Source organism: Micropterus salmoides, unplaced genomic scaffold (assembly GCF_014851395.1).
Source record: "Micropterus salmoides isolate LMB-PRFRI ecotype aquatic unplaced genomic scaffold, ASM1485139v1 Ms_hic_scaffold_10, whole genome shotgun sequence".
NCBI classification, from domain to species: Eukaryota; Metazoa; Chordata; class Actinopteri; order Centrarchiformes; family Centrarchidae; genus Micropterus; species Micropterus salmoides.
This window is the reverse complement of record NW_024040041.1, coordinates 12579886-12607406: the sequence shown is the minus strand read 5'-3', so window position 1 is coordinate 12607406 and position 27521 is coordinate 12579886. Positions and strand designations below refer to the sequence as shown.

The 27521-nt window shown below is 40.9% G+C and overlaps 1 protein-coding gene across 1 annotated transcript in view; it reads right to left on the bottom strand.

Moving 5' to 3' along the window:
* LOC119886119 (alpha-1,6-mannosylglycoprotein 6-beta-N-acetylglucosaminyltransferase B-like) overlaps window positions 1–27521 on the bottom strand; it is a 57403-nt gene that overhangs the window by 18496 nt on the left and 11386 nt on the right. Inside the window, exons 4-14 of the mRNA XM_038696657.1 lie at window positions 25085–25194; window positions 23613–23686; window positions 22339–22506; window positions 20754–20918; window positions 15520–15689; window positions 6012–6143; window positions 4258–4391; window positions 3185–3315; window positions 1525–1530; window positions 553–708; window positions 234–380 (exon numbers count right to left, since the gene is read on the bottom strand). Of these exons, the coding sequence (XP_038552585.1) occupies window positions 234–380; window positions 553–708; window positions 1525–1530; window positions 3185–3315; window positions 4258–4391; window positions 6012–6143; window positions 15520–15689; window positions 20754–20918; window positions 22339–22506; window positions 23613–23686; window positions 25085–25194 (1393 nt within the window). The remainder of the gene's footprint in view (window positions 1–233; window positions 381–552; window positions 709–1524; window positions 1531–3184; window positions 3316–4257; window positions 4392–6011; window positions 6144–15519; window positions 15690–20753; window positions 20919–22338; window positions 22507–23612; window positions 23687–25084; window positions 25195–27521) is intronic.

Genomic DNA, 27521 nt, shown 5'->3' with positions numbered 1-27521 from the left:
AAAAAAGGACAAATGAAGTCACGATAGTGCTGATAGGGGTGGAAGTGGACTCATACTCATGCATATTTATTTGCATTGTGTATAATGTAAAATCTAAAATGGGTGAGTATGTAGATATATGTTCACAGACAAGCAGAAATTAGTTGACAGTATTCTGTAGCAATGCAGTTAACCATCACATTATACTAGTAAAAGTCATTCTCATGGCTAAGATAAAGACCAAAAGCATCTACCTTCCTGGAGGTGGGCTTCCCTCTGAAGAACTCGTGATTGAGAGAGCTGTGAGGGGGATTAAACTTGGGTTGCAGGAAGATGCAGCCATTGGCTATGGCCTCCAAAGGGGCAGGACCTTCATAAGGGAAGCCAAATCCAATGAACAGCTTGTCAGGAAAATGAAAAGGAGGAGAGAATGAGTTTATATGCTGAGCTGCTCATATTGAGGTCTACAAAAGCATAAAAACTTCAACAACATATTTCTTTCTGATCCACATTTTGTGTATGCAAACATCTGAGCATTTTCTAGGCTCATGAAAAACTCATTAATGTTCCCACCTTGGCCTTTCGGAGGAGCTGCTGCAGCTCCTGCTGAGGCAGCAGACCGTGGTTCTTCACAAATGCAGGAACCTCTGGGGGACGCTGCGTCTCATAGTACACGGTCCCATGGATCTCCATGTAGCGATGCAGAATGGCCAGGAACTTTTCCTTTCCCTTTCAGACATACAGGCAAAACGAGTTGAGCACTTAAAAAGTAACTAATTTATGAGTGCAAACACTGTTACAAAGGTGGGTCATATTCATTTACATTCAAATTACATTTTTATGATTTATGGAAGTAAAGCAGACAGATTTAAGAAGTCTGCTCTTGTTAGCACTAACATCATCTTTATGGTACCTGGTAACTATCTAGTACCTGTGAAGCCAGGAAAGACTTGCCCTGTGGAGACACTTTTTATGAATTATTTTACTGACGTAAAACTGAATTAGTTTCTCAAAAAGTGTTTCTGGAGGAATGTTATGAATTATTCACCAATACTATGTCTTTGAGGCATAAATCATTTATAAATGTCATCTGAGTGTTATTCCCCATTTTTCATCTTGAACCATTTTAATGACTTCATGCAACGTGGAGATGCAATCACACTACGTAAAGTAACACTCCCAAAAGTCTATTCTAAATCAAACATTCTTGGATTCATGTGAGTTAAAATAAGTTCACAATGGTGACCAGTTCTTGTAGTGAAAAAGAACCCCCTCTCAACTTAATTTATTCTTGTATTTAAATATTGTTAAATAGTTTATATGACGTTCATCTATACTTCATTACCAAAGAACTTGATATTTTGTCAGATCTCGATGAATAAGATATTTCATATATTTGATCTCACTGTATATGAGTCCCTGGTATATATAAGTAAGGCTCTTACAAATAAATAAATAAAACACATTTTTTGGGCAACAAAAAGTCTCGGAAAAGTCTTGCTTTGAGTTTTGGCATTTAGAGAACTGATAAGCAGATGTACTCACCTGAAGCTGTGCAGATCCATCAATTATGCATCATGGGATGATGAATACAGAATAGAAGTATGAAGAGGATAGAAGTGAGGAGAGAGAGGCAGATGTGAAGGAAATGAGAGAATATGACATGAAGTATTATTCATTCATTTCATTTGTCATTTCATAGGACCTTTACAGTCCAAATCTCTCAAGTAAACCTCGAAATTGAGGAAGAGACTGTCTGGAGAGACTTCTGCACTACACTGCAATCTTAGAGACTGAGAAATTTTACAAGTTACATTGCTGCTCAAGTTGTTCTGAGAAACAGGCAATGTTACGGCAGTAAAGGAACAAAGCTGCAGTCGGATTCAAGTGAACCAAACCTAGTGGGATGCTGCAGCACACTTCAAAGTTACAGTAAGAGCGAGAAACCTTGCCAGCAGCTCAAAGGGAAAATTTACTCCAAACAAAAACAATTGTTCCTCTACCCTCAGACTTCAGGCCAGATTCCTGGAGGAATAACTTGTTTGTAGGAAATGTAACATCTAGTGGGTGTTTCACAGTGTAGGTTTTTAAAACTTTGCTATGAACGGTATAATATTCAAGTTCTCCAAACTAAACATTTCTCCTGATTTTATCCGATTCAAAGACCTTCATGGATGCAAAGCATATTATAACATATGCATTCACTCTGTTTGAGCAATGTAAACATGAAGGTATAATGTTGCCATGGAGTCACATAGTTAGGGGGCTTTCACGCCATAAAGTCCGCACCAAGGTACAATCCAAAGTTCATGTTTTGATACATTCGGGTTAGTTTTGGTTTGGTTTCACATTGCAATTCTGTGACCGCACTAAAGGACTTTACATGACAGACTTGCGTCCTGTGGTCATCATCTATGTGGGGTGCGTCTCCCTGTACTTGACAATGATTGGTTTATTAAACAGTTCAGCGGGTATCTTTGACAATAATGAATGAATAAAAAATTGACATATGCATATTTTGCCTCACCTCTCCACCCACTTCTCCCCTTTAACTCTCATGCACCCCCTTGGTGAGGCACAGCTCGCATGCTACTATTGATACTTTGGTGGAGTCATAACACAATACAGTAATGAGTGCCCAAGAATGTGCAAATGTAAATGGTAAATGTGTCCATATTTTTTTAGTACATTTGTTTTAAACAAAAGTAACAAGTATTTTGCCTTAATTCACCCCATGTATTGAATTGGAGCCTTTTAAGGAATTATGCAATATGATAAACCATGTATTGTTACTCCCCGGGACACATTGCATCTAGCAATAGGAATGGGACTCACGTCTTGAAACCCTTTTATCAGTAAGCTTACAGTAGTCGGTTCTACTGAAAGCTGGTAAGGGCACACCTCCAGTCATTAGAATCATGTGAAACCATCCATGATGTATAACTCACTGTTGTTTTAAAGTAACCAAATTACACAAAAAAGCTGGTATCTTTGAAACTGAACAATTCACATTTCACAACACTGCCACAGTAATAATACACACACTTATTAGGTACACCTAGTCGGCCCTCATTAATGCAAATGTAGGGGAAAAAATGTGGTCTAATAATGTGGTCTACATGCGGGGGGAAAAAAACATGTAAATGTATGCAATAAACCTACTAAATCTATTTGTTTTTGCCAGGGGTTATTTTGCGACACTGACCTTCCACATGTTGGCTTCTTTGCCGTACACAACAGCCATATTGTTAACCTTGTTCCGCTGGATGTTCAGCCTCTCTGTGTCATTCAGCTCCTCCGCCACAAAACCCATAAAAGAGTTATCCGGAGTGTGGGCTGCCAAGGACAAACAAAGCAATTGGCAATACAACATTACAAGTCCAATTTCATGTCTCAAAAAATGTGATTAAACCAAAAGGAGCTGCTGCGGAGTTCCAGACTGCTGTGCATGTTGAGAATAGTGAACAAAGGGAGCACTGTGGGCTTTTTTAGAGTCATTATTCCATTCATTTGTACGGCAGAGTGCAGTAAAACACAAATGTTTGCTGGGTGATGATGCCCCCGCTAACTTCACGTTTCATTGACTTTTGTCACCAACAATGAGGTGAAAGAACTTCACAGAAGGACTTTCTTCTCAGCCATCTTTGCTATAATTTTATGTCGCGAGAGATTTAATGTCACAGCTTACAGCTCTCAAGACACCAAACATTATGAATGGTAGCACACATAAAGGAAATGTACACCAGCAGGGAGATGTCAAGTGGGAAGGAGAAAGAAACGGTATTTTCAGACAATTTTCAAACCCAAGATGAAAGCTGACATCTTTCACAGTGTTGGGCTTTGTGATAACAGGTCATATTTTGGAAACAGCAGGGCTGCCCATTCTTGCTGAATTAATTGGAGACTATACAAACAGCTGAAGTTTCTTCCGCCACCAATTTCACCAAATGTGCCGTGAATGCGTTTGTGTGTGTTTTTGTACATTTCCTGCGTGTGTGTTCCAGTACGTGGATGGCTGGCGCTTGGTCGCAGCAGGGGGCTTTAAGCATCTGCGCAGGCACAGCTGTTCGGAACGAGGTCTCTGTTCTGTTTGTGCCCCTGAAGCCTCGCCTGTTACAGCCCGAGGACTTCATTAGCTCACACGCAATCTGCTCTCAGTCGCATAAACACAGGCGTACGCGTGCCCTCACACATGCGTCAAAACAATTCATGTTCCCACAAGCAGATGCACATCAGTAAAAGCACAATCGGTGTTAGAGAAATTAAAAGACCACATACGGAACATGGTCATGTACTGCTGGCCGTGGAGGTTCCAGTATCCCCAGTTGGTTCTGTAGCCGTGCAAGGTGGCGTACTCCTCATGGTTGTAAGCAGGCTCAGTGCCGAAGGTGTCAATCACTCGGATGTGGCACCTGGGACAAAAGAAATAGGTTGAGCTAAAATTAGAAGTCTCTTGCTTACAAATAATACAGTCTCCCCTGAATGAGTGAGACAAAAAGTGAAATATTCGCTTTGTTTATATCACCAAAATGTGGTACATGTATGCACAATAAGAATTAGACCATAACAACTGCATGGCAGCCATGTAAAACAGCTCTCTCATTCTGAGTTATGTGTGCTCATCTCAGCAGTACAGCTGTCTTGTTGTCTGGTTTGTAAAGCTGTCAATGGTGATGGATATCCATGTCCCCTGCCAGTCCCCCCCTCGCTGTGCCGAGCTTACACAGGCCTGAAGGTGAGACTGTCTGAGGCTTAAATCACAGCCTTGTTTCACTGCCGCCACGGGGCCCTCTGCGGGAACAGATCATGACATAACCTGCGAATCAATTTGAGTAAAACACATGGACCAATACTTTTGCCATGGGTGAGTCTCTCTGGATAGACTGGAAAAATGCTTAAAATTCTCTCTGATAATGTGAGAGGCAACTCTTCAGCAGGGAATATATTACACTCCTTCGACAGCATCAACACTAAAACATCTTCTAATATGTTGTAGTAATATCCTCACAAATCAAACAGAAAAAACAGGGTGGAACAGACACTGCGTTTAGTTTACAATGAGTGGCTTGAGAGAAGACAAAGAGAATTACATCAGCACTTTATCAGCAGTAAATATTCACACTGGGAAGTCAGAAATCAATTGTTGTAATCCAATCTGAGACAACGTGTCAATGCCATGCATCTCTAATCTGTGTCAGGGCTGGGGAGGAAATTAAAGTATTGGTCTGTCACTTTGTGACAGCTGAGGAGTGCTGGTCCATCAGCTGACCTTGGAATCAGTGGAGGTTTTCAATGCTGTTTTAGAGAATTCAGCAGGGGAATCGAATTGAATTATTGTCAAATGTAAACAAAATAACTATATACACCCATGTGGTTATCGTTATTCCCACCCTGCTATAACTTTTGCTTTCTTTTAGTCTTTTCCTTTTTCATAAATATACAGTGTTTCCTTTCTAGGGTTGCAGGAAAAGCATGTTTTTCTTTGTGAGGATAAAAAAAAAAGAAGAAGGAGGATTTGCTTTTGTACTGTGACTGCTCCAGAACTGCACAACTGGAACGAAAGGACAAAAACGTTACCAACTGAATTTACAGAAAGCTTGGAACCGCTCAGAGCTGTGGATCATTTTAGTTTGTTTGAGAATTTAAAAATACATGGGCTGCATTTTATCACAGCACTTAAGTATTCACTTGTGTACAGGCCAACTCATTTGTTTTAAGCAGGCAGCTTACTCTTAGTTTCAGGTGATGCAGAGTTTGTGATGCTGTGAAAAAGGAAGTGACATCAACTCAGAAGCCCGCGTCTGGTTGATTGATCACTGTGTAAAGAGGCCAAATCAGATTCCCTCCAAAGGAAGAATTTTGCTGATGCACGGTGAAGTTACTGACTTGTAACAGCAAGCCAATAAGCCAATAGTGAAGTATTTCATCAGAAAGGCAATTTCTGGTAACAAAATTGATAACAACACCTAAACACTGCACGTAGATATGCATAAAGTACAAGACATAACAGTTTTCAAGAGAGAGAGACTGACTTGTGCTTCCTCAGTGACAGACCCATGTGCTGCTTCATTTGCTGCAAGCCATGGTAGTCGGTGTAGATGAGGTCAAAGGGCAGAGGTCCCGTCAGAGGACAGCTTCCTCTTCCTGGGGGGACCCCTAAAAACCTGCAGACAGTTCAAGTGTGCTTTTAGTATTGAACTGAGCCCAACAGTGTGCGCAGTTGCATACAAACAATTGCTGTAATCCCATAGATGAGATGAAGCACATAAAACCAAAGTGAAAAAAAGAAAGACAGACAAGGGGAGAGAGAGTTTGAATAACCATCAGAAATTAAAAAAGACAAGACAGGTAAGTTGATGTGTTGGGTGCTTGAGCAGCATCTCAAATAAGGTTCTGCACATCTAAAAGCTTCAGTCTGATGAAATTTCCTCCACAGTCCAAACAGGGTGTAATGAGTCTGATGGAGCAATAGAGACTGTAAACACTCTATGACAGTGATGCGGCAGTTTGCATGTCAGGAAGTGTTATGTCGTACAAAGAGTATTTTGTTTCTGTTTCGACGGCCTGTGACATGAATTCTTGAAGTTCTTAGTTGCACAGGCTTCAATGAAAACTACTGTGATGTGGGGGAAAGATTAGTCGAGACTGTTGTAAGTGTGAGGATCCTTTACACTGGTACTGATAGAGCTGCAATCAACTGGTAGTCATAGCATCTCTTCCACTGATCAATTAGTTCATTTATCTAATGTGTCAATATTGCTGCTTCAGCATTATTGTCCCCGCATGGGTGAATAAATTCTTGCAAAATCTTCCAATGTGGCACTTAAAAGACCTAAATAATATTTGTGAACATTGTGAAGATAGATGTGATCATTTTACAGTCTGTGCAATTTTTCCCATTTCTCCGATGATATGTGAGAATGAAAGAGCCCAACTGCATTGTAAAGTGTGTCAGTGTTCTTAGCGAGAAGACGGCAGAGTCATTCAACCGAACAATACAGAATTCAGCGTTACAAGGCAGCCATATCTCGCAACAGGGAGTCACCCAATTTGTCTGCACAACTTGTTCCGACTCACTCTTGAAAACGCATATTATCTGAGGCTCATGCTCAGCCTCTGCCTTTGTCATGATGCCATCCGAGCACTTACTACATAAATGTTGGATTCAAGAGTGCACCAATAGTGCTTTTTCTCTTTGCTTTTCTCTTGCGTTGTTGTTGTCAAACATTACACCTGCCACAGACTGAAAAAGACTGATTGCAGTGCAGAAGAACTGCACAATGACAATAAAGATCTAGATCTACAAAAACAAAAATGTTAGCATGCTGATGTGAGCACTTAGTTCAAGTACAGCCTCACAGAGCCACTAGCAAGGCTGCAGACTTTTAGTCTTGTTTTGAGCATATTAATATCAAACTTATGACAAAGTGAGTTGGCTGTGTCCGAAATCACTCCTTTGTTCACTAATTCACTACTCCCTATAGGATAAAGTAGGACAGTACCCACCCCAGCCACAGTCTGTTCACCCTGCTGCCTTCTGGGAAGAGATATAGGAGCTTCTGCTGCCGCACCAACAGACTGTAGAGCAACATTTCCCCCCAAGCTATCAAACTTTAGAAAATCTAGCTTTAATCTATCTTAATCTAGTTATTGTGTTGTTTTCCACACAAGGCACACATGGTTTCCATTAAAGAATCTGCTGCCTGAGAAAACAAGGAAGGAATAAAATCAAACGAGAGTAGTTACAGAAAAGCCTCATGTTACCAAAAACAGGAAAGACAGGAGATGTGATGTCTGCTACGACAAAGTACAGCGCAGCTTCAGAGTGCTCTGCTCTCATTTGGGATCAAGGTAGCACTTTGTTTCAGAAAAAAACAATCAAGTGAGTCTGTTCTCATTATAAGAGAAATTATTGCTTTGTCAAACTTAAGCAGTTCTTAAGAGACACGCCACAGTAAAAGAAAAAAATAGCACAGCAGAAGACAATAAGCGCATGTGCAGATCTGTAAAATACTCTGTATACTAAATGCACTAGTATATGTGTGTGAGGTTTCACCATGTGAGTTTAAGTTTTAATTATGGACCCTCGTAGTTTCATGCCGACAAATGTGACATGGAACATCATGGAAGAATCCAGTTTTGTAGGACCACTACACACACACACACACACACACACACACACACACACACAACTATACATTATATATAGCATGGAGCAGTTGTTGATGTCTACAAGTTAATGACTCCATTAACTATTAACACAGCTAATGCCAACTAACACCCATCTAACCTTACAGTTTCCCATGTCTTTGACAGGTGATGTAACAAAAATGGCAGAAATCTAGCCTGGATTTCCTGCTACATCTAGTGTAGCTTTGTCTGACACATTAATGTGACTATAAAATAGAAACTAAACTACTACTACTACTAGCAATAGAAAGATCAAGGATCAAAAAAAGAGCACTGTCAAACTTGCACAAGAAGTAGTGAAGAAAAACTGTTCAGTCATTGTTGGCTGGAAAATATAAAAGTTTTTAGTGTTGTCAAACTGCAACCACTTCATAAAAGTTTTTGCAGCTTACAGACCCATGACCTTACACACCCTCTTTCTCTCGCTACCTGGTTCAGAAACACACCCTGCAAAATCCTGCATCAACACACAAATAGCTGGAAAACCAATAGCCCATCAATCTTTCTTTGTGAACATATTTAGTCAGCACTGCAGCCGTGTGGAAACAGGCACGGGGCTGGTTCCCCTACAGCAGATGAGCAAGAGCGTGTCAGCCAACGTTGCTTTAAGCTGCGGCCACTGCAAGGTATACACGATACAACTCACCGCTCTCACAACACGAGAGGGCTCTTCACTTAAGCTGTATTTCTGTTCTCTATGTTGTGTGCAGTATGCAGCCTGGTAGATACAATACAGTTGGGCTGACAGGATCTTACCTCAGTAAGGTCCTAATACAGGAAAGCAAGTTTACAAGTTATAAAACTTTATTTATATAGATTAAAATGGAAAAAAGTTGAAAGGCAGACAAGATAATCAGGAAAATATGGGAATATCATCATAGTTTTGCAGGTACATGCTCAAAAACCAAAGTATTGGACAGATTGAAATTTTGACTTGATAAAATGTTAATCACCAAAGTATTTAAAATTAATTCTAAACGAGACTGTCTGTAACAAATTTAATGGCAATCCATCCATCCGGACCAAAGTGGTTGACTGACATAGCCATCCACAGAACCAGCTACTGTGGCAAAAAAAAAAAGAGAAAGAAATAAACTCTTACACACGAAAGTAACTATTACATAAACAGATGAAACTCACTCACATGTGCTAAAGATGCCTTTTGTAACACATACATTTTATATGTTTCTGTGTGTGAGTGTAGTCTTTCAGTCAAGTGTGTGGTTTCACTTGATAGAAGTGTTTGTATGTGCTTTCACTAGTATGCTCATGTGAGGTTTCACTGTGTGAGTTTTAATTTGAATTATGGCCTGTATGGACCCGCATAGTTTAATGCCAACGTGCATTAATGTGAGAGCAGATGCATTACAGTGACTGAGTGCAGAACTGTGTGTGACTCTGCTCCTCACAGATCCACTGAAGCTGCTGCTGTTCAGAGGTTTAATTGGATGTATGCAAATCTGGGCAAACTTTAAGGGAAGAGTAAAGGGCTTAAAGGGCATTAAGGAGCCAGCAGTGTGGAAATGGAAGTACACACATCCTCTAACACACAAGTACGCATACATATACAGTACGCATACACAAGCAGGCACAAACATCTCTAGCTCTCTTTATCTCCTTCACAGACGCTCACACACTCAAGATTAAAAGATAAGGCTGGCATTATTTTATCTTTTTATCATTATCAACAAATCCCATTAAGATACCAAAAACCAACAGTGGATTTATCCCACTAACAAGTCTGTGCAGCCATAACCTGATATATGCCTCCATTATTTACAGATCCATTGTCATCCAAAACCTATTAAAAACACATAAAAGAACCATACCGTTGCATAATGGTGACATTTTGCCTTACTGTGATGAACAGAGCAAATGTAGTTTATTTCTCTCAGCAGCATAAGCAGGCATTCACGTCCATGAGCATGCTCAGTGATGCCTATCAGACACAGAGCTACACTTCAAATATTGAAAATATAGCTACTGAGTTGTTTCAGAATAAATCACACTGGCCGTCAACGTGGTTCGTCATAATGAATGTCACTGTGTCGAACTTTCTGAATGTGGTTTAAATAGGTTTTGGACGACACTGGAGTTGGCACGGAGGCATGCTATATCAAGCTCTGGCTACACGCAGACATTAATTGTAAGATAAATCCATCTTTTATTCATTAAAAAGATAAAATAATGTCAGCGTTATCCTTTAAGACACACATATGCAAACAAGTGAGCTCAACAGAAAAAAAATTATCTGGGTTTTAATGACTTGCTCAGACTTCAGAGAGGAGGAATAAGTTATGAGAGAAGGATTTCAAAAAAGAAAGACTGCAAAGAGAAGAACAAAGGTGCCAGACTTGCATACATTTCCTGACACCACTTGACGACCTCCATCGGGCACAATTTCTCTGTTTCACAGCTGGCCACTGGCACCATGGCAACTCACCAGTTTGGGGAAAGGGAGCTGGCCAGAGAAACAAATGAGTGTAGGAGACTCCATAGTCGCACTGCATTACTTCTTGAAAGAAGGGCGCATATGTCCAGCAGCGAGGGGAATTGGCTGAGGAAGATTTCCAGGCACATGTGAGGGGCTAAGGCTGGGGGGCAAGCGGTTTACAGAGGGCTGCAGGGCGGTTGGGGTGAAGAGGGCTCGCATTGTGAGGGGAACGACATGGGCAGAAAGCAGAGCTGATGTGCCACTGTGTGTAAACCAGAGGGAGCGAGGTCTGGCATGCTAATCGACCACTTCAGACAGCAGGATGGCAGGAGGAGACGAAAACTCAGATGTTGACGCCGTTATGATCAGATCTAGCTGATGTGCCACTTTGATGTGTAGTATCTGGCTCGCATTTCATGATAAAACGGCTGGTGGAAATGGTTGCTATCACATAGCTCAAGCAGCTCTTACTATTGTTTGAACAGCTGTGAATAACTAGGGCTCATTATTTTCTGCTTTTATTAAAAAAAAGAAAACTGGAAGTATAGCTGATCCATGAGAAGAAAAACATCAATAAAACATCTGGAGTAAATTTTAATTTTAATTAGTTTTTTTGTTTGCTTGTTTGTTTTTTTGTAGTTTGTTTTTACTTACTGAGAGGGACTTAAGTGTAAAACCAGCAGCTCTTTTTGTGTTTCCTCCCCATTTTTCTTTTCGGTTTATATTCTGAAAGCTCTTTCTCAGCTGTCAACATCACAAGAGGGCCTCATTTACCTAAACCGCGGTAAACAGTGTCCTTATGCTGCAGAAAATATAACAATTTTGGGCATTCATAAAATCTGTGTGAAAATTGGTTAAAGCCTTTCTGGTCTTTCTAAAAATGCAGTATTTTTCTGTGAAAAAATGGGGAAAAAATTAAATAAATAAAAAAAAGAACACCATATTGGAAGGATATTTAGAAACACTGTCCACAGTTATATTTTAGGAAACTTAATACTCTACACTGATTGAAAATTAAGGAATATGAAAGAAAAGCTTGAACTGCACTTTTGACGTCAATTAGTCACCATACTATCCAACATTGTTACTGTACTGATAACAAATCCTTAAGATGTTATTTCACTGATGGCCTACACTGGCTATTTTTAGCAATGCTGCTGTTTTGCTTTTCCATCCCAGCACAGAGAAACAAAAGCACATCAATCAGGAAGCTGCAGGGTAAGAGTGCATCAGCACAACCTGAGACTGTATAATAAGGCTCTTTGTTGAAGCTTTGATTTCAAGTCATGTCTGTCATTATTTCCACCGTTCAGGCTAGGCACAATTGATCCGCAATTTGACATTTGTAAAATTATTTCTTTGGGTTACTGATCACACTACTCAGGCACGTCTGTGTGTTTGCAGGGAGAAAACAAGGTGAAAGCACCTGGTGACGGTGTTAATGTACTCTGTCAACAGCTCCACAGAAGCCCACTAGACATAATTGATATAGAACGACCAACTGCATGCCAAACCACAAAACAGAAAAGTGGGAGAGCCTGAGATACAATACAGGATGTAAAAACAGAGAAATTATATCAGCATGAGAAAGAAAGAGAAAGACAGGCAGAGAGAGTGTGGAACCATCCTTTGTGAGGCTGGGCTGTATCTTTTGGGGTTTGAGCAATAAATCACAAACAATGTTGGTTTCTTCGGATTATCTCTGGATCACAACACTAACAGTTGGCAGTGTGTTTGTACATTACTTCTCCACTGCGCTGACAGAACTTGCTGAACCCGACAGGCTGCAGCTACCTCCACCCTCCTTATTCTCTCCCTCCTCTGTTTTCTCGCTCCGTGCCCCGCCCCCCCCCGAGCCACTGTTCTTAAGGCGCCATGCTCTGTCACCAGCTAATTACCCATGCCGCTCTGAGAGGAGATGAAGGGAGATCCCCGAGAGGAAGTGACAGCTGTCTTTGTCACTCTGCATACTGCTGTAGGGCCCTCCCCTCAGTGTGCGACAAGTGCTGTTGTTTCTGACAGAAACAACGTCACAGCCACTTCACTCTCCACCTTAAATTACAGTAAACCCAGGAAAGATGAAAGGCAGAGACTGTACTTCTTCTCTTGTCCTTCTATTACCACCGCTCTCCCTTTACATGGATCTGTCTTTTAGACTGAACTACCTGTTTGAGTCTCAAATTCAAATCTCATTGTCTCCACTACTGCCATTTCTTTAACACTACAAAAGGACAATGTTAGGGAAAGTGTTTTTTGGATTATGAGTGAATACTGAGGGTGAATAATAGTGCAGTAATATTATGATTAGACCACAGCCATGCTAGCATCTGTGAGGAGATACTTTGACACAGTGGTGCTTTGATCCAAATGCTAACATCAGCATGCTAACATGTGTAATGTTTATCATGTTCACCACCTTAGTTAAAATGCTAACATAACCTAATTTGCACTAAAGTACAGCTGAGGCTGATGGGAAAGTAATGAGTTTTGCAGGTACTTGGTCATAGACCGAAGAATTTGACAAATTAAAATTTTGAGTGATGGTAGCCCAATAACCAAAGTTATTAAAAGGTATCCTGAGGGGGACATGGGTGTGTGTCCCAAATTTCATGACACTCCACTCTGCAGTTGTTGAGATATTTCACACAAAATCACATGTGTGAAATTCATCGTGGCGCTAGAGGAGAAGTAAAGGGATCACCAAAGCAAGCCTCTAATGAAGGACTAATGAATGTCTGCATTTAATGTTAGCCTCTTGCTCTACCATCAAGTCCATCTGTTTTGCACAACGCTGTGTTTGAATTCACCTCTTCTTTGTAAAACACTCAATGAACTTTGAAAAGTAATGTATAAAAAGCAAAGCTGAGGTTGAGGGAGCAACAGATACTTGCAATTATACAACAATTACATTAATTTAACACAACTATATTACTCCTTGAAGGGTGACATCAGTACATCCCTTGAGAGCATTTTGCAGTGTGTGGAAAGAGAAAAGATTAGAACTACTTTGTTCAGAGACGAGGCCTCAGTGGAGAATCTGTAGGAAAAATAAGCTAGACATCCTTCTTTACAGAAAAGACGCTGGCTGAAGGTGGCATGTGCAAGCATAACTGATTTCTAAGCAGGACAGCAAGGGAAGGACCCCAGCCAAAGTGACTATTCAACGAAGTCACCAGAGAGCATGAATGTTGCCAATTAGAGGCAATTTTGTGACGCAAACCAACAGCTTGAATCCAACTGTAAGTAAGCTCCCGGCGTGGCTAATCCGTCCATCGGAGAAAAGGCTAAACATAAACAATACTGTCCACATAAGAACCACAGCAGGCCATCCAGTGATATTAAGCTCTTTTCTAAGCACTGGGTGGGAAAGGGAAGATCAGGAAATGTAAATAGATACAACCCTGAGGGAATCTGTGGGAGCACAGCCCACATAACGATCTGTCAATTTAATAGCGTGTGGGAGAGTAAAAGTAAGGGATGGAGAGAAACGTTCCCTTTTTCTATTCATTAATAGTCACAAAAAGGGGATTTATGGATGTTCAGCATCTGCCATTAAATGGTCAGTTGAAGGAGGCCATAAAAAAGAGTGGGATATGTACAGTGGGCTTTGTTTTGCAAGCAAAGAGGGAATCTAGTCGGAGCCTGATAAAGTCACTCTGCTTCAATTTCAGCCCTCCATTTCATTTTCTCTAAGGCTGAACATTTCATTTCCTGATGAATAGAGAATATCAGCCCTAATGGAACGCCACTGCACACTTATATAAATGTACATATACCAATACATCCTCAGCTGTCTCTCTCTGCTGTAGCAGTCGAATACACAAACACACACACACACACATATGGACTATATTCAGCTTTTGGAAATGATTAGCCCTAACCTTGGCCGATGTTTCTTAGTGACTCTTTGTCAGAACTTCTTCAATTCTCTAAACATTTCTGATGGGGCTCCCAGTGGATACAGGCTGCAGTGATTCAATACACCATGACACCAATTAGTGGGGTAAATAATAGCACAGCCAGCAAGAAGCATTCCCACTGCGTCATCTCCTTGGTCTGTTCTTATCAAAGCAGCTTTTCTTCACAGCCTGAAATCTAAGATCAAAGGGCAGCTCTAACTCATCAATGCCCTTACCTCTTCCCTACAGCAATGGATACAGTGCTCAATAACAAGCGCACATTATCATCAGCCTGTCTGGCACAGCTTCACACCACCCACTGGCACAAAAGAATCGACAGCAAATGTCGTCTCATACGCGATCATTTTCCTGACCAGCCAGCGTGAAGTCGGAGCGGTCTAAGGCAGAACTGGACCCGTCTGCTTTCTGTACTCCTCTTATTGCACCTCACTAGTGTCACAATCAATAGTCTTATATTTTTAGATGAAATCATCTCTGGCTGAAGCCACGTTGTGAATATTTGTATCCGTGTTTGTGTGTGTGTCCACTCGCATAAGCACTTGTGTTTGTGAACGACGAGCGAAGAAGCACGTTATCACTCTGGAGTCGGTGAGCTGTGGCAGGAAGGAGGGGTGCACAAACTGTAGAGAAGCTGTCAAGCCCTCAGGCTGAAACGGCACTCTGCAGGAAGGAGAGATAGCTTATCTGTGCACGGCCAAAGGTGATCGAAAAACAGTGTGTGGGCAACAGTGTTGCGATTGGGCTACTGATCACTTACAGAGTGTGCAGAATGGACAACAGAGCAGTTTCATTCAACAAATAAGCTAAAAAGAATTTGGCTAACGGTTTGCGTTTTCACAAAACAACAGATGACTCCTGCACAAAACCCCCAAAGAGTCTTGCATTAAATCTGGATGGGAGACACATCACCACACAAAGCTGAGTATTGTGCTTTGTTTGCAGCAGTTCTGCCTACATCTTGTGAAATAACAGGATTAGAGAGGAATGTAAACTTACCCATGCAGCTCTTTGAGAGAAACCGAGATCTTGATGTTATGCCCCAGCACATGGAGGGCTGTGAGGATGTCGGCCCATTGCACCATCTCACCCAGTGGACCCCCCTTCAGCACCTTGGGACTGAAGACGTCTCCAGACTCCTCTGTCAGAAAGCCCACATGAACTAGAATCTAAAAGCAGAAGGAAAAGGTGAAAAGTCAAGGCAAGAAAAAGAGAAGAGTGCAGTGCACTAAAGCGTAATGCAATGTATGACTTTTTGTTAAACCATTTCTGACCTGTTTTTGGAGAGAACAAACCATTATTCCCATCAATGTTTCATTTGTATAATCAGACAATCTCCAGTCCTATGTGGTGAATACTCAATATTTTGTGAGAGTTATTTTCAGCAACGCTTCAAAAAGGATTCGCATATGAATAAATTCAGATATTTGGCATAGATCAGTGGTGTCAATTTTTTAATGTAGTTGAGTATCTAATGAGCCAGAAAGTAGAGTGACAGCATATTCAACGCAACTCCTAAGAAATACAATCAACTGTGCATGGTGTTGAAATGAAAATTGACCTTCTGGGGGCTAATTGATATGCAGAACAATACACAAGCGGTTTAATTGCTGATGAGGAAGGATGGAATTTCCAGGCTGTTAAATATGTAATGAAATTTGATTCTTCAACAGATGGCAGCATTTCATTTTTTTTCTCAATTACTTTTGTTCTGAAAAAAACAACAACTTTGAAAGTCAATTATTTATTCATCTACTAAACTACATATTTATTTATTCATTTGTTTTGAAATGTGACAGTGAGTGATAAGTGACAGTTCTCTCCACCTCTTACAGTCTCTTACAGACACACCAGTCGTCACACTGTCCTTAGGCTTTGATTCCAACAGAATTATTTCACATTTCCCCTGAAATCCACCAATTCTGGCCCTGAATACCTTTAAGGAGACTACAGTTTAATTTTATATTAACAAGACCTAGTTTAAAAAGATGTTACTGAGGTTTTGAAAGGCATCAAGTTCTGTTAGCATCGTGCCTTTCCCCATGTTTCTCTGGCTGGTCAGATATGTACCTGCCTGAACTAAAGAAATTTTCAAATGAGTGCTTTTCAGACATAAATCTTCTGATACTGTTTCAAAATGATATTTCCTACACTGCGGGCACAATGCATTTTCCTCATCTGTGAGCTACAGCGCTGTCCACAAGTTATGTATGTGAATATGTCAGATGTAAAACTCAACAACAATGCATAATGCTGGTCGGGAAGAAAAATCCATTTGGTGGAGGATGGGAAAGCTTAATTCACAGAACAGTGGCTTGTATGTGGGCATCACTACTTTAACGTGTTCACAGTGACACGATGAAAGAACAAAGTAAAGTATGTTTTGTACTGTTTGTAATAAAGGCTCAGTCACATTTAGCTATCCCCTTTTGCAGTTAAAAATGTCAGGGTTTTTTTTTTGACAAAGGGTTTTATTATTAGAAGAAAAAAAGGTCATTGGTGAAATATCAGAAATGCTCCTTTTCCTATTAGCCGGCTGGAGGGGCACAATTGTGTCTGTTTGATTGACATCAGATGGTATGTTGCCAGAGTGCCAGTGTTACACTGTAGGGAATGAGAGACAAAGTAAACAAACATGCACTCTAGCCTTCATATCCACACTAGCATCTAACAGAACCAAAGTGACGTCCGTGTAATGCTAATACATGCTAATTTGCTATCTAGCCTGCAAACTGACGCTAGTGTAATGGTAGCCAGCTAGGCTGTGCAGTGAGTAAACATTACTCCCCAATGCCTTAAGACACGGCCATGGGTTTTAGCCTCCTACGCCTTAAGTCTCAAGTCCGGACTGTGCTGTACTACAAACCTCAGGGCCGGTTACACTAGCAGTGGACTTTTCCCCGGTGAATGTTTTTTTTGTCGCTCGTTCAATAAAATAAGGTTCAGGAAAATGAGTGTGTTCATGTATGAGAGTTAGATAAGAAGCCAGCTTAAGCAGGAGAAAGCTAATGTAGCTCTTGAGTTGTGTAGCAGGCTGCTGTCAAGATGTTAGTAAGACTTTCCACATGGGACGTGATCTTCGAAGCAGACGCTGTAGTAGGGAAAAAAACAAACAACGCAGTTTAATTTGAACTGAGTTGGACGTGCAAGCATCATCTCACCATCATTATCACATCCTGAGTCATCATGTTCACATCGTTGTGCTTCTAGTTAATACAACCTGATGGAATATGACATTCGCATCACTAATAGTTCATGACTCAAACATCACTCGGATATCAAGTAAAGAGCAACTCAAATGCAGTGCACACTAAGAACAGCAAGACAGAACAGGAAGCAGGAAAAAAAGAGGCTGACCAGGGACGTTTCAGAAAACATCTCTCTTCTCTACAAATCTGTCTATTTCTGTTTTCCCCTCGGCACTCTTGTGTTTTAGCGATGGAAGCCAATCCTACAGGGTTTGGTTAATGGAGAGTAACCATTACTGTCAGAGCATTACAATAAACAAAGCCTTCTCCCCAGTGGGGAAGAAGCAGGCATTTGGAGAGAGTCTAATGTTATTTACAGAGCGGGCTTTGATATATCCACCTGAAAACTGGCCAATGAAAGAAACTTTCACTGGCAAACGCTAGGATACTGTCAGCTCGTTTACAAAAAGCAAAACACTACAAACGAATTGCCTTTATTCCTCATGTTTCTTTTAGGCGTTTGGTGTATCAAGCCTCTTTTTAGCTACAGAGGGATTTGTGAAGAGCTGTCCACATCTCCTCAGTTGAACAATATGGTGAAAATGAGATCTCCAAATCAATGGTCAGCCACTTCACTATGACAAGCAGACCTATGTATGACGGGACTGTGGTATATAAATATGATGCTCAATGCAGACGGCATGTGTACTGAGATGAATGGGGTTTCAGGCAAAAGAAACTCAAAGTGCCCCAGGCTAAAGCTTTTAATTAATTAATCATTATGCAAATGATTTGGTAACTGTACATTTTCTCCCTGCAGTGCGGTTCATTAACAGGTATTGAGTAGAAAGTATGTTCTTGGTATGGTGCTGACTTGAATTTTATGTGAAAAACAGTGATGTAACCATAATATGATATAAGCAAAAAAAGAATTAACATATTTTACTAAGGATTAACTTCAGCAATTTAGTGGTATACTTACGTAATGTTGGGGGATGAGCCAGTTTTTAAAAAAGAACATTCAAAATCAAACATGAAGAAGCTTACTTTTAGTCCCTACTGTGTAGGTCACACCGGATCCTACACTTCTCATAATGCAGCTGGACAGTGTCTTCCATTACACTTTCCCTGCCTCATAAATGCCCACTTATTTCAAAGCACACACCTTCACTTAGTAAGGTATGATGTCTGTAAAAAAATGTTAAGTCTCAAGCCCATGCAGAGAGAGACCCCAGTGACATCACTGTGACATCACTGGGGTTATTTCAATTTAAAAAAAGTCAAACTTCAGATAGCTCCTCCAGAGCCACAGAAGACATTATACAACTGTTCAATAGCGTACACCTCAAGACCAGTAAACTGAATTTAATGTGTAAAATTGATGAAGGGCCTCTTTAATGGATAATAGAGATTCTGTATATATAATAAATATGATTACAGTTTCTCTGGTCAATACTCTTGTACTAGAGAGTGACACAGGAGTGTATTTTACTCTTCCCAATCCCATGACAAAGTGAAAAAAAAACATCCTGCCCCATCCCAATCCCAGAAGTATGACTCCCATTCCATCCCGTTCTCAATTCTTCTAAAAAAAAAAAAAACATTTAGTCATATTAGAAATGTGTGATTATATAAAAAAAAACGGACGTATAATTCCTGCCCTGTCAGCTAACTCTGACTTCCCAGTCTTGTCATGAATAAAGAAAAATTACTCAAATTACTATATACCCCCCATTTACTGCTCAGCTATCATGTGGGTGTGAAAATAGCAGTATTCTGAGTCACTAAGTGATGCTAAAAGGATGTTCTGTGTGTGCCAAGACTGAGTTAGTCATATGTTCATCAGCGTAAATGATCCCACATGTCAGATGGTGATAAGGGACCTTACACTGTACTGTATATAAATGTGTGTGTGTGTGTGTGTGTGTGTGTGTGTGTGTGTGTGTGTGTGTGTGTGTGTGTGTAGAGTGGATAAGAGATGGATGAGGATGCTTTTAAATGTTTGCAACTACCTATGTATTTACTGACTGTCAATCACCACCTGGTTATTTTTTGCCACAAAACTGAGCAGCCCAAGGCAAAGGAAGACTGCTGGCACCCCACAGGCAGCAACAGACACTTCAATCTCACACAAAGCAACAAGAACACTTCAACCTCAAACAAATCAGTGCGTCGCCAACACATCAAACAGCCACAAAAAGGCAAAAATAATTCGACAATCAAAGGATGAAAGTTTTGCAGAACACTGAGTTGGCACTACCTGGACTGTGGGATGCTCTGCACAATATAGTATTATTTCATCTGACATAAAAATTAGTAATAGACATTGAACATTTATAGTGTATTTCCTAATATGCAATCCAAATTGCCCATGTCTAGGGTATAAAATAATTTTGTATAGTTTTCTGGGTTAGTTCCTTACAGGTTTTTTATCTTGCAATGGTTTTCTCATACACGCCAGGAGGTCATTGCCATTCCATTGGGCGTCTCTTCCAGCAGGCAGTGCTCTTTGACACTTTGTGTAAATGTCCCTGTAAATGCCAGTGGTTAAAGTCACCACAGCCAATCAATGCCTGCTAGGAGCTACTCTGCATCATTATCTAGTTATGTCTGTAACTCAAAATTCTGCGATTCACACTGAGTAGCCGAAGATAAAAGCAGGAAATGTTAGTCCAACAAAATGTCAAAGCTGTTCTGGTAACTTAGCAGCCTAGCATGTGGGCATTAAAGGCCTATCTGGCTTTCGCAGGACTGTTTGATCCAAAACATCCTGTGCTAAGACTTTTTTTTTCTTCTTTAATGCCTAAACAGATGGATTTACATCAAATTAGGAGTTGAGGAATATGTTTCCAGAGTTACAGAAACAACACGAAAGAAAATCTGTCAAAGCTGAGAGGAGCACTTTTCACTGGCTCATTATCTGCAGTCTGCTGCAAGCACAAACACTTTGAAAAGATGAAACCACAACACAGACTTGTTCTCTTATCCAACAATCCTCTAGTGGGTGCAGAAGCATATTTGTGTGTGAGAATGCCTCATATTCACCCTTTTCTGCTCTCTCCAGTGGCCGCGGAACTTGTCATCCAGCCGTCGAGCAGCAGAGGCCCACTGTGCTGCCAGCCTGCGTATGCGTCTCTTCATGAAGCTCAGTGATTCCTTCCCAGTGCCCACCTGCTCCAGCAGAGTCCCGATATCGGACTGGAAAACAGCCTGGGTGACAGGAACAATAAAAATCAGTGGTGAGTGAGTCCTGAGTGTAGAGAACTGTGTTTAATTTCTTTATGTAGACTTTTGTGCAGAAGTTTAACACCTGAAAATACTATAGAACAGGCTGGTATTCATATTTATAACTTGGCCTAAAGCAAAGGGGGTGGGATACTAAAAACCTTCTACAAAATAGACCTTACAGGGCTGTTTTCTACAAGTGGAACTATTTTCATTTCGTGGTTAAGACTGTGTAGAGCGCAGACAGCCTGTCACATCCTGTTATCTGCAAGTGCTTGAGGCTAGGCCTCTAAGACAGGTTGCCTGAGGGATTCCTGGATCATCCTCATAAATAGTCTGCTCTCATTTTACATCTCCTCCTCTGCCCACTATAATCACTGCATCACAGCGCAATACCAGCATGCGAGTATTAATCAATGGAGTAACTGCATAAGAGGGAGCACAGAAGACTTATTAAAATACAGAAGAGAAAGTGGTGCACACAGACTATCTGCCTACCTCAAACACACGCACACTATAAAAAAAACTGAGATTCTCTCAAAGACAAAATCAATACTCAGAGCTGCACTGTACTCGCACAATGCAGGTGAATTATTGCTCTCAAGAGCACCTTGTGTACAGCACAGCAAAATGCAGAGTACTCAGGGGAAGCCTTGGGATTAGTCTCAGTGAACACAGGCTGGCAATTAGAGCAGACGGTAGAGCAGCAGAATGAATTCACATAAGGGCCCGCCATGCCAGCTGTACATTACTCTGAGGAGAAAGAGGAAGGAGGGGACAGAGGTGGGATAGGCCTTGAGGAGTGATTGTAAGCGCAATGCATCGTGTTGGTGAAACTCTAATGATGCGGGAAGGCAAACAGCAATGAACACTGGGAATGACAGCGAGCACCCTGTGAGAGACAGCATAAACCTGGGTGTTCAGATTCTCCCAGGAGCTAATGATCAAAAAATGAAGTAATAAATGATCTGCTTGAACTTGGAAAATTAGTTAAAGGCAGGTAGCAGTATTTTCATGGAACCTTGATGCTTAGTATTCTGCTTTTTATTTTACTTTCACATTCTCAATTGTCGACACATTTTCAAATTTGTAACAGATTCTTGGCCACTGCTAAATGCCAGACACCTTTCTCGGCATGTAAAGAGGGTAGAGTACCACTACTGCTCTTTTCATTCCCAGCTAAATTTTAACTTCGAGAGCAGTTGTTGGGCTTCCACTTGAGGAAAAGGCAACCTTGTTGCTGGCTGCTTGTGCTTTCAAGGAATTTGACTAAATTCTCTGCAGCAGTGGGCAATTGTTTTACCTCTACAACAAACTGTCACCTGGTGCTCTGTTCTTATTCAGCCCCTTCAGTCAACTGTGTTGTTGTGGAATTAAATCGAATGATGTGGAAAAGTTGCGTTACCTGTGTCTTGGGCGGAGGCTTCAATGTGGGCGTTGCAGTCTGGTTCCTCCAGGCCAGTGGGGGGCAGAACCACTCCACCTCGCTCAGGTAGACGAGGAAAGAGCAGTCAGAGCCGTCCACACCGTAAAAGGCATAGCAAGGGTCTGAGGTCCAACGAGCGCGCATCCACTAGAAGGCAAAGACCCAAATGGTTGTCTCTCAAAAGTTTGAAGTATATTCCTTTAGGGCACTACTGAATTAGCAAACTCATACATTTGATTAAAGATATGAAAAATGTGTCATTAGAGGCAGATTTAAAATGTATCCCTAATGTCCTCTCGTCATTTTAAAACTGGCAGAAGGCCACAGCCATAAATAAAGCAGTTGGCTTTTTTCATAAGTTATTTGAGTTAAACTGACTACATGAACTAGCATGCAGACATGAAAATCAAATACAACAAATGGTTTATATTAGGCTGAACTAACATTAGGCCAGATGGCTATCATGAGGTGGCATTAGAGGGGGCGAGGGTGTCCCCGATCTCCATCCCGGATGACGTATCCCTTTTTTTTTTTGGTGAGCTGAAAGAACATCCATCTTACTACCCCAGGACAGTGTCTTCTGTTTTTTTGCTGACAGAACAGTTTTTTTTATTCGAATACACAAACTAGAACCGTCAGTAATATGCATGTTACATGTGAATGATGCATGTCAAATGGACTAACTAGCATATTTATGAAGGCCTACTTCATCCATAAACATGATTGTCATACTAATAATGAGAACAGTACACCATGTATATTTTCTAAACATTACGTTTACAGTAATGTATACTATAGTACTAGTATGTATAATAATGTATAATAGACCGATAATGCACACCTCTTACTGTAGATACAGCTATATTGAACAGATGGACAGCATATTATTCATACATCTTGAGCTTTTCTCACATTTCTAGACCGGTTTCCAGACATGTTAATAGAAAGAAGCACTGCATTGTACACACTGCAATTTGCTACTGTGGCTACTGCCACTATAGGCTGTAATTTATACAATATATGTGTATACAGTGTGTTTATAAAACCATATACTTTTCTACATTCAGTTTTTCTTTACTGTCACCGGGTACAATTTGTTGCTCAGACAACCCACCTCCCCACAGGCCTTTATAGATCCTCTTATCTTATTATATAAAATTTATGTTGCACCAAGGCGAGTCAACAAGAAAGGACGACAGGATGTTTTCCCGCTGTGTGAAATTGTATGGACTAAGTGAGATATAAACACTTACATCCATCTTGCTGGGACAGTCAGGATAACGGGGATCTTTAGGAATCTCACATTGTCCTAATGGTCCGTCCCGAACTGGAGAAAAGAAAAATGCAGGAGATTTATCAAAGACCACACACAATCAGACACCGGTTCAAAAACAAACAGAAAAAGCTGTGTCGTTTGGATTTTTTTTCAGACGGTACATAGACACAAAAGTCAAACACAAAGAGGAAGGTGACCTGTCAACTGTTGACCATCATTCCAATGTCTAAAAAGTCAATATATCAGATTTAATGCAAGGTCTTTACCACTATCCATGGACCTCCCAATTGGTGACTGAACAGGTCTTTACAGTGTTTCCTTTAGCAATTAAGTCTGTTTGTCTTTTGCATTACAGTATATAGCATCGTGCATTTGGGATGAACAGAGATAAACTACAGAGCAGAGCTAGCTAACAAGCTGTAAAAGCTTGGCCTCTCCTGTTGAACGGCCAAGTCTGTGTTCCATCCCACTCAATGGATTTAATATAGATAGACTGCATTAGTGTGACTCATAAAAATGATAATCTTCCCCTCTCTTTTCCTTTTCCTCCCATCTTTCCTGCCTCTTTCTTCTGCTCAGCTGACTTGCCCTCTCTTTCCTTTTCCTCTCTCGCCTCTCCTCTCCTTCCTTTCCCACCCCTTTCTTCTCCTTGAAGCCCGGCACTGGTAAGCCTAATTAAAAGGAGCAGTTGCAGCTCCTCCGCCAGCATCCTGCCAAGTGTCGAAGAGCACAATCACAGACAAATAATTGCTAGCCATTCTGTCTGATTAGCATGATAACGGCAGACCTCTCACGATGAAAAGTGCCACTGCCTGCCCCTGTCAAAACTTAGTCAGGTTCAGATCAGCCTTATTTTTGTGATAACAGACATTATGACAACAGACAAATAATCTGACGCATTTTAATGAGACTGTGGGCGGAATTGTTTCAGGTCATAAAGAGCAATGTAGTGGTTCCAGGAGAGGAATTGAATTGTGAATGAAATCGTGCTGTCCGACTTCTGTTCTGCAGCCAATAAAGAAATTGAGAATGAAGGCTAATAAAGAAAGCTGACAGGCCTGGATCCCATTAACAAGTCAGTGATTCATTATGATTTAAACATCCTGCAGTCATGACATAGCAGCAACAACGGAGCCCTGTACGGTGCTGCACAGGAGCTCTCCCACCCTGACACAAACCTGAACAAGTAATGTCCCATGAATAATGTCTGCCAGGTTCTATATGATCAACCAGCAAGAGCACGTTAGACATGAATTGTGCATTTAAGTGTTGGACTGAATCCAGGCTTGACAGCTTGGCTTATGTGGGCAGAGGGGAAAAGTGTCTTCAGATTGGATAGATTTGAAATGGATGGGGGAGATTCATCTGAAGGGCTGCAGCTATTTTTGGTATTCTCCAGGTGTGTGAGTGTGCAGGCTGTTTGTGTGAGTGTGTGTTTGAAAATCGTACCTCTGTTGCTGGCCATGCTGCGCTGTAGGATGTGCTCCACCCTCACTGCCATGTCAGACATGTTCTGGGCTATGGCCTGAATCCGTTCCACTAGCCCTATAGGCTGAATCCTGATCATGCACGTTGCACGTCACACACACACACACACACACACACAAACACACGAAGATGAAGAGAATATCTAAAAATATCCTAGCAACAACCATCTTTTAATGACCCGAATTCTATTCAAACTGCAATCAGGCACCTTCAAAAGAAAGAGGACACTATATTTCTTTTACAGCTTCCTTCCATCCGGCAGTATTTGTTGTTTTTCCACCCTTCACAGTGAGCGTGAAGTAGTGGAAGATATGCTAATTGTCTAGAACTTGAGGCGTGAAATCGAAAAAAGCTTTTAAACACTGACAGATAATTTATTTGTTGAGATAAAAAAAGTAACTCAGCATATTAAAGCGGGTCCCCAGAGGGAAATACAAATAGAAGACAATTAGGTTGTTAGCAAATGTGTTTCACTGCACTTGACCTCTGCGGCCTAAAAGCCTTTGGCAAAAACAATCAGGAACCAATATTTACAATGCAGGAGGAGAAATGGGGGACAAAACGCAGAGAGAATCAAGAGAAGACGAGGGTTTGCAAAATACACGGTGGTGGTTCCAAGAGATTTTGGAAGTCTCTAATTTGTCTATGAGAAACAGACCAACATACGACCTGTTCAGCCCTGGACTACAGACTTACCAAACTGTCTTTCTGCATAGCAATGAACCTTCATAATAAGGAGGGCAAATGGCTTAGCATTTGCCGCAGCACCTTAGGAATGCACTGGAGCTATGTACCAGCATTAATGGTTAATGGATTCATGCAATTTATATTATGAAATATTCCTGAGAAAGACCTCTTCCTAATCTCAGCTAAAAACTAAAATCGATGAGTTCCTATTGGTGTCCAAAAGAAGAAAAATCTGTTTAAAAGTCATGTTGACTTAGATTCTGAGATATCTACTGTGTGCAGCAGTGTGAAGTTGGCGCAACTCTTTATGAAGCTACTAGTGCCACAGCTAGGGATGCATCTATTTTCATCACGGATTATTTTCTGAATTAATAATTTTTTTTTTATTGTTTGGTCTATAAAATGAGTTTCGCTGCCTATTTCATAATCACCCAACATTCAATGATGGAAGGCTTGAATTGATGCCTATTTTACAAGAAAACACTAAATACTAAAATCATGAATCATTTTAATGAGCTTCTGCTGTTGCAGTATTTCTGGGATTTACACTGCTCATTAAACAGCACTGAATATGTAAACTCAAGAAATGCACACAAACTAATGGAACAGTGGTTCTGAGCCGGATGCAGATCAAGCAGTAAAACTCGATTCCATCGAGGCAGCATGTATTTGTGTGTGTGACCCAGCAGGAAAGCAATCTAACTGTTCTGATATATGCATAACTTAACATAATCCTAAATCCCAATTTTCTTTTCCCATGTAGTGCCCAGGAGGCAAACCTTCTCTTCTATCCTTTAGACTAGCAGGTCAGCACAAATTAATTTCCAATTACACAGACACACTGACAGACAGTACAGTAAAGTATACACACACACAGAGCAATGATTATTATGCAGCGGTCCAGAAGCTTTGTGCAGAGAGGCATTTGTGGTCTCACATAAAAACATCCCATATTTACACTGCAGGAACTCTGACCCAGGAGAGGCTATCGGCTGTTGAAGAGCTAGAGGACAACATAATTACTTTTTAACAGCATACCAGGTGGGCAAAGTTTTCCTGCCTGAAGATCTCACACTAATCTCCAGGGTCAACCCTGACCCGAAGCCATATTGAGTTTTTTTAATCACCTGAGTGAGGTAAAATGAAGCCAAGTAGTATCAGCATGAGATGTATTTTTACCACCAAGTTGGTTTTAAAACTATTTGGCCTTTGTCACTGTAACATTTCCAGTTTAGCCCTGGAGAGCCCAATTAAATGACTGTAAAAACTGCATGACTAAGAGTATATCCACAGGGCATTTTGTAGGGAAATTTAATTTTGTAAGTGTAACATAAAACTGCAGATAAAATAATTACATGCAGAGTTTGGCCAGAGTACAATAAATATTCCCCTTCCAGGCTTTTGAAAAGCAGGAGTCAGGTCAGGTCAGGTGTTACACCTGTTCAGTCATTGTTACACATAGGCCCGGCATATTGCAAATATGATTACAATGCCTTTTAATATAATATCAGAGTTTATTATTGTGTGTAGCAGTGCATGCGAACAGATATCTCCTGGCTGTGAGGAAGAAGGAGGTGATGTGACGTCCAGGAGGGAAAACGAATAGCAAAAGCAGAAACAAGAGGGAGCTTCCTCTCCTGAGCAGGTGCGGGTATGAGAAAAGGTCTGTTGCCATGGCAATCGCAGAGCACACACAACTCAGGGCTGACAG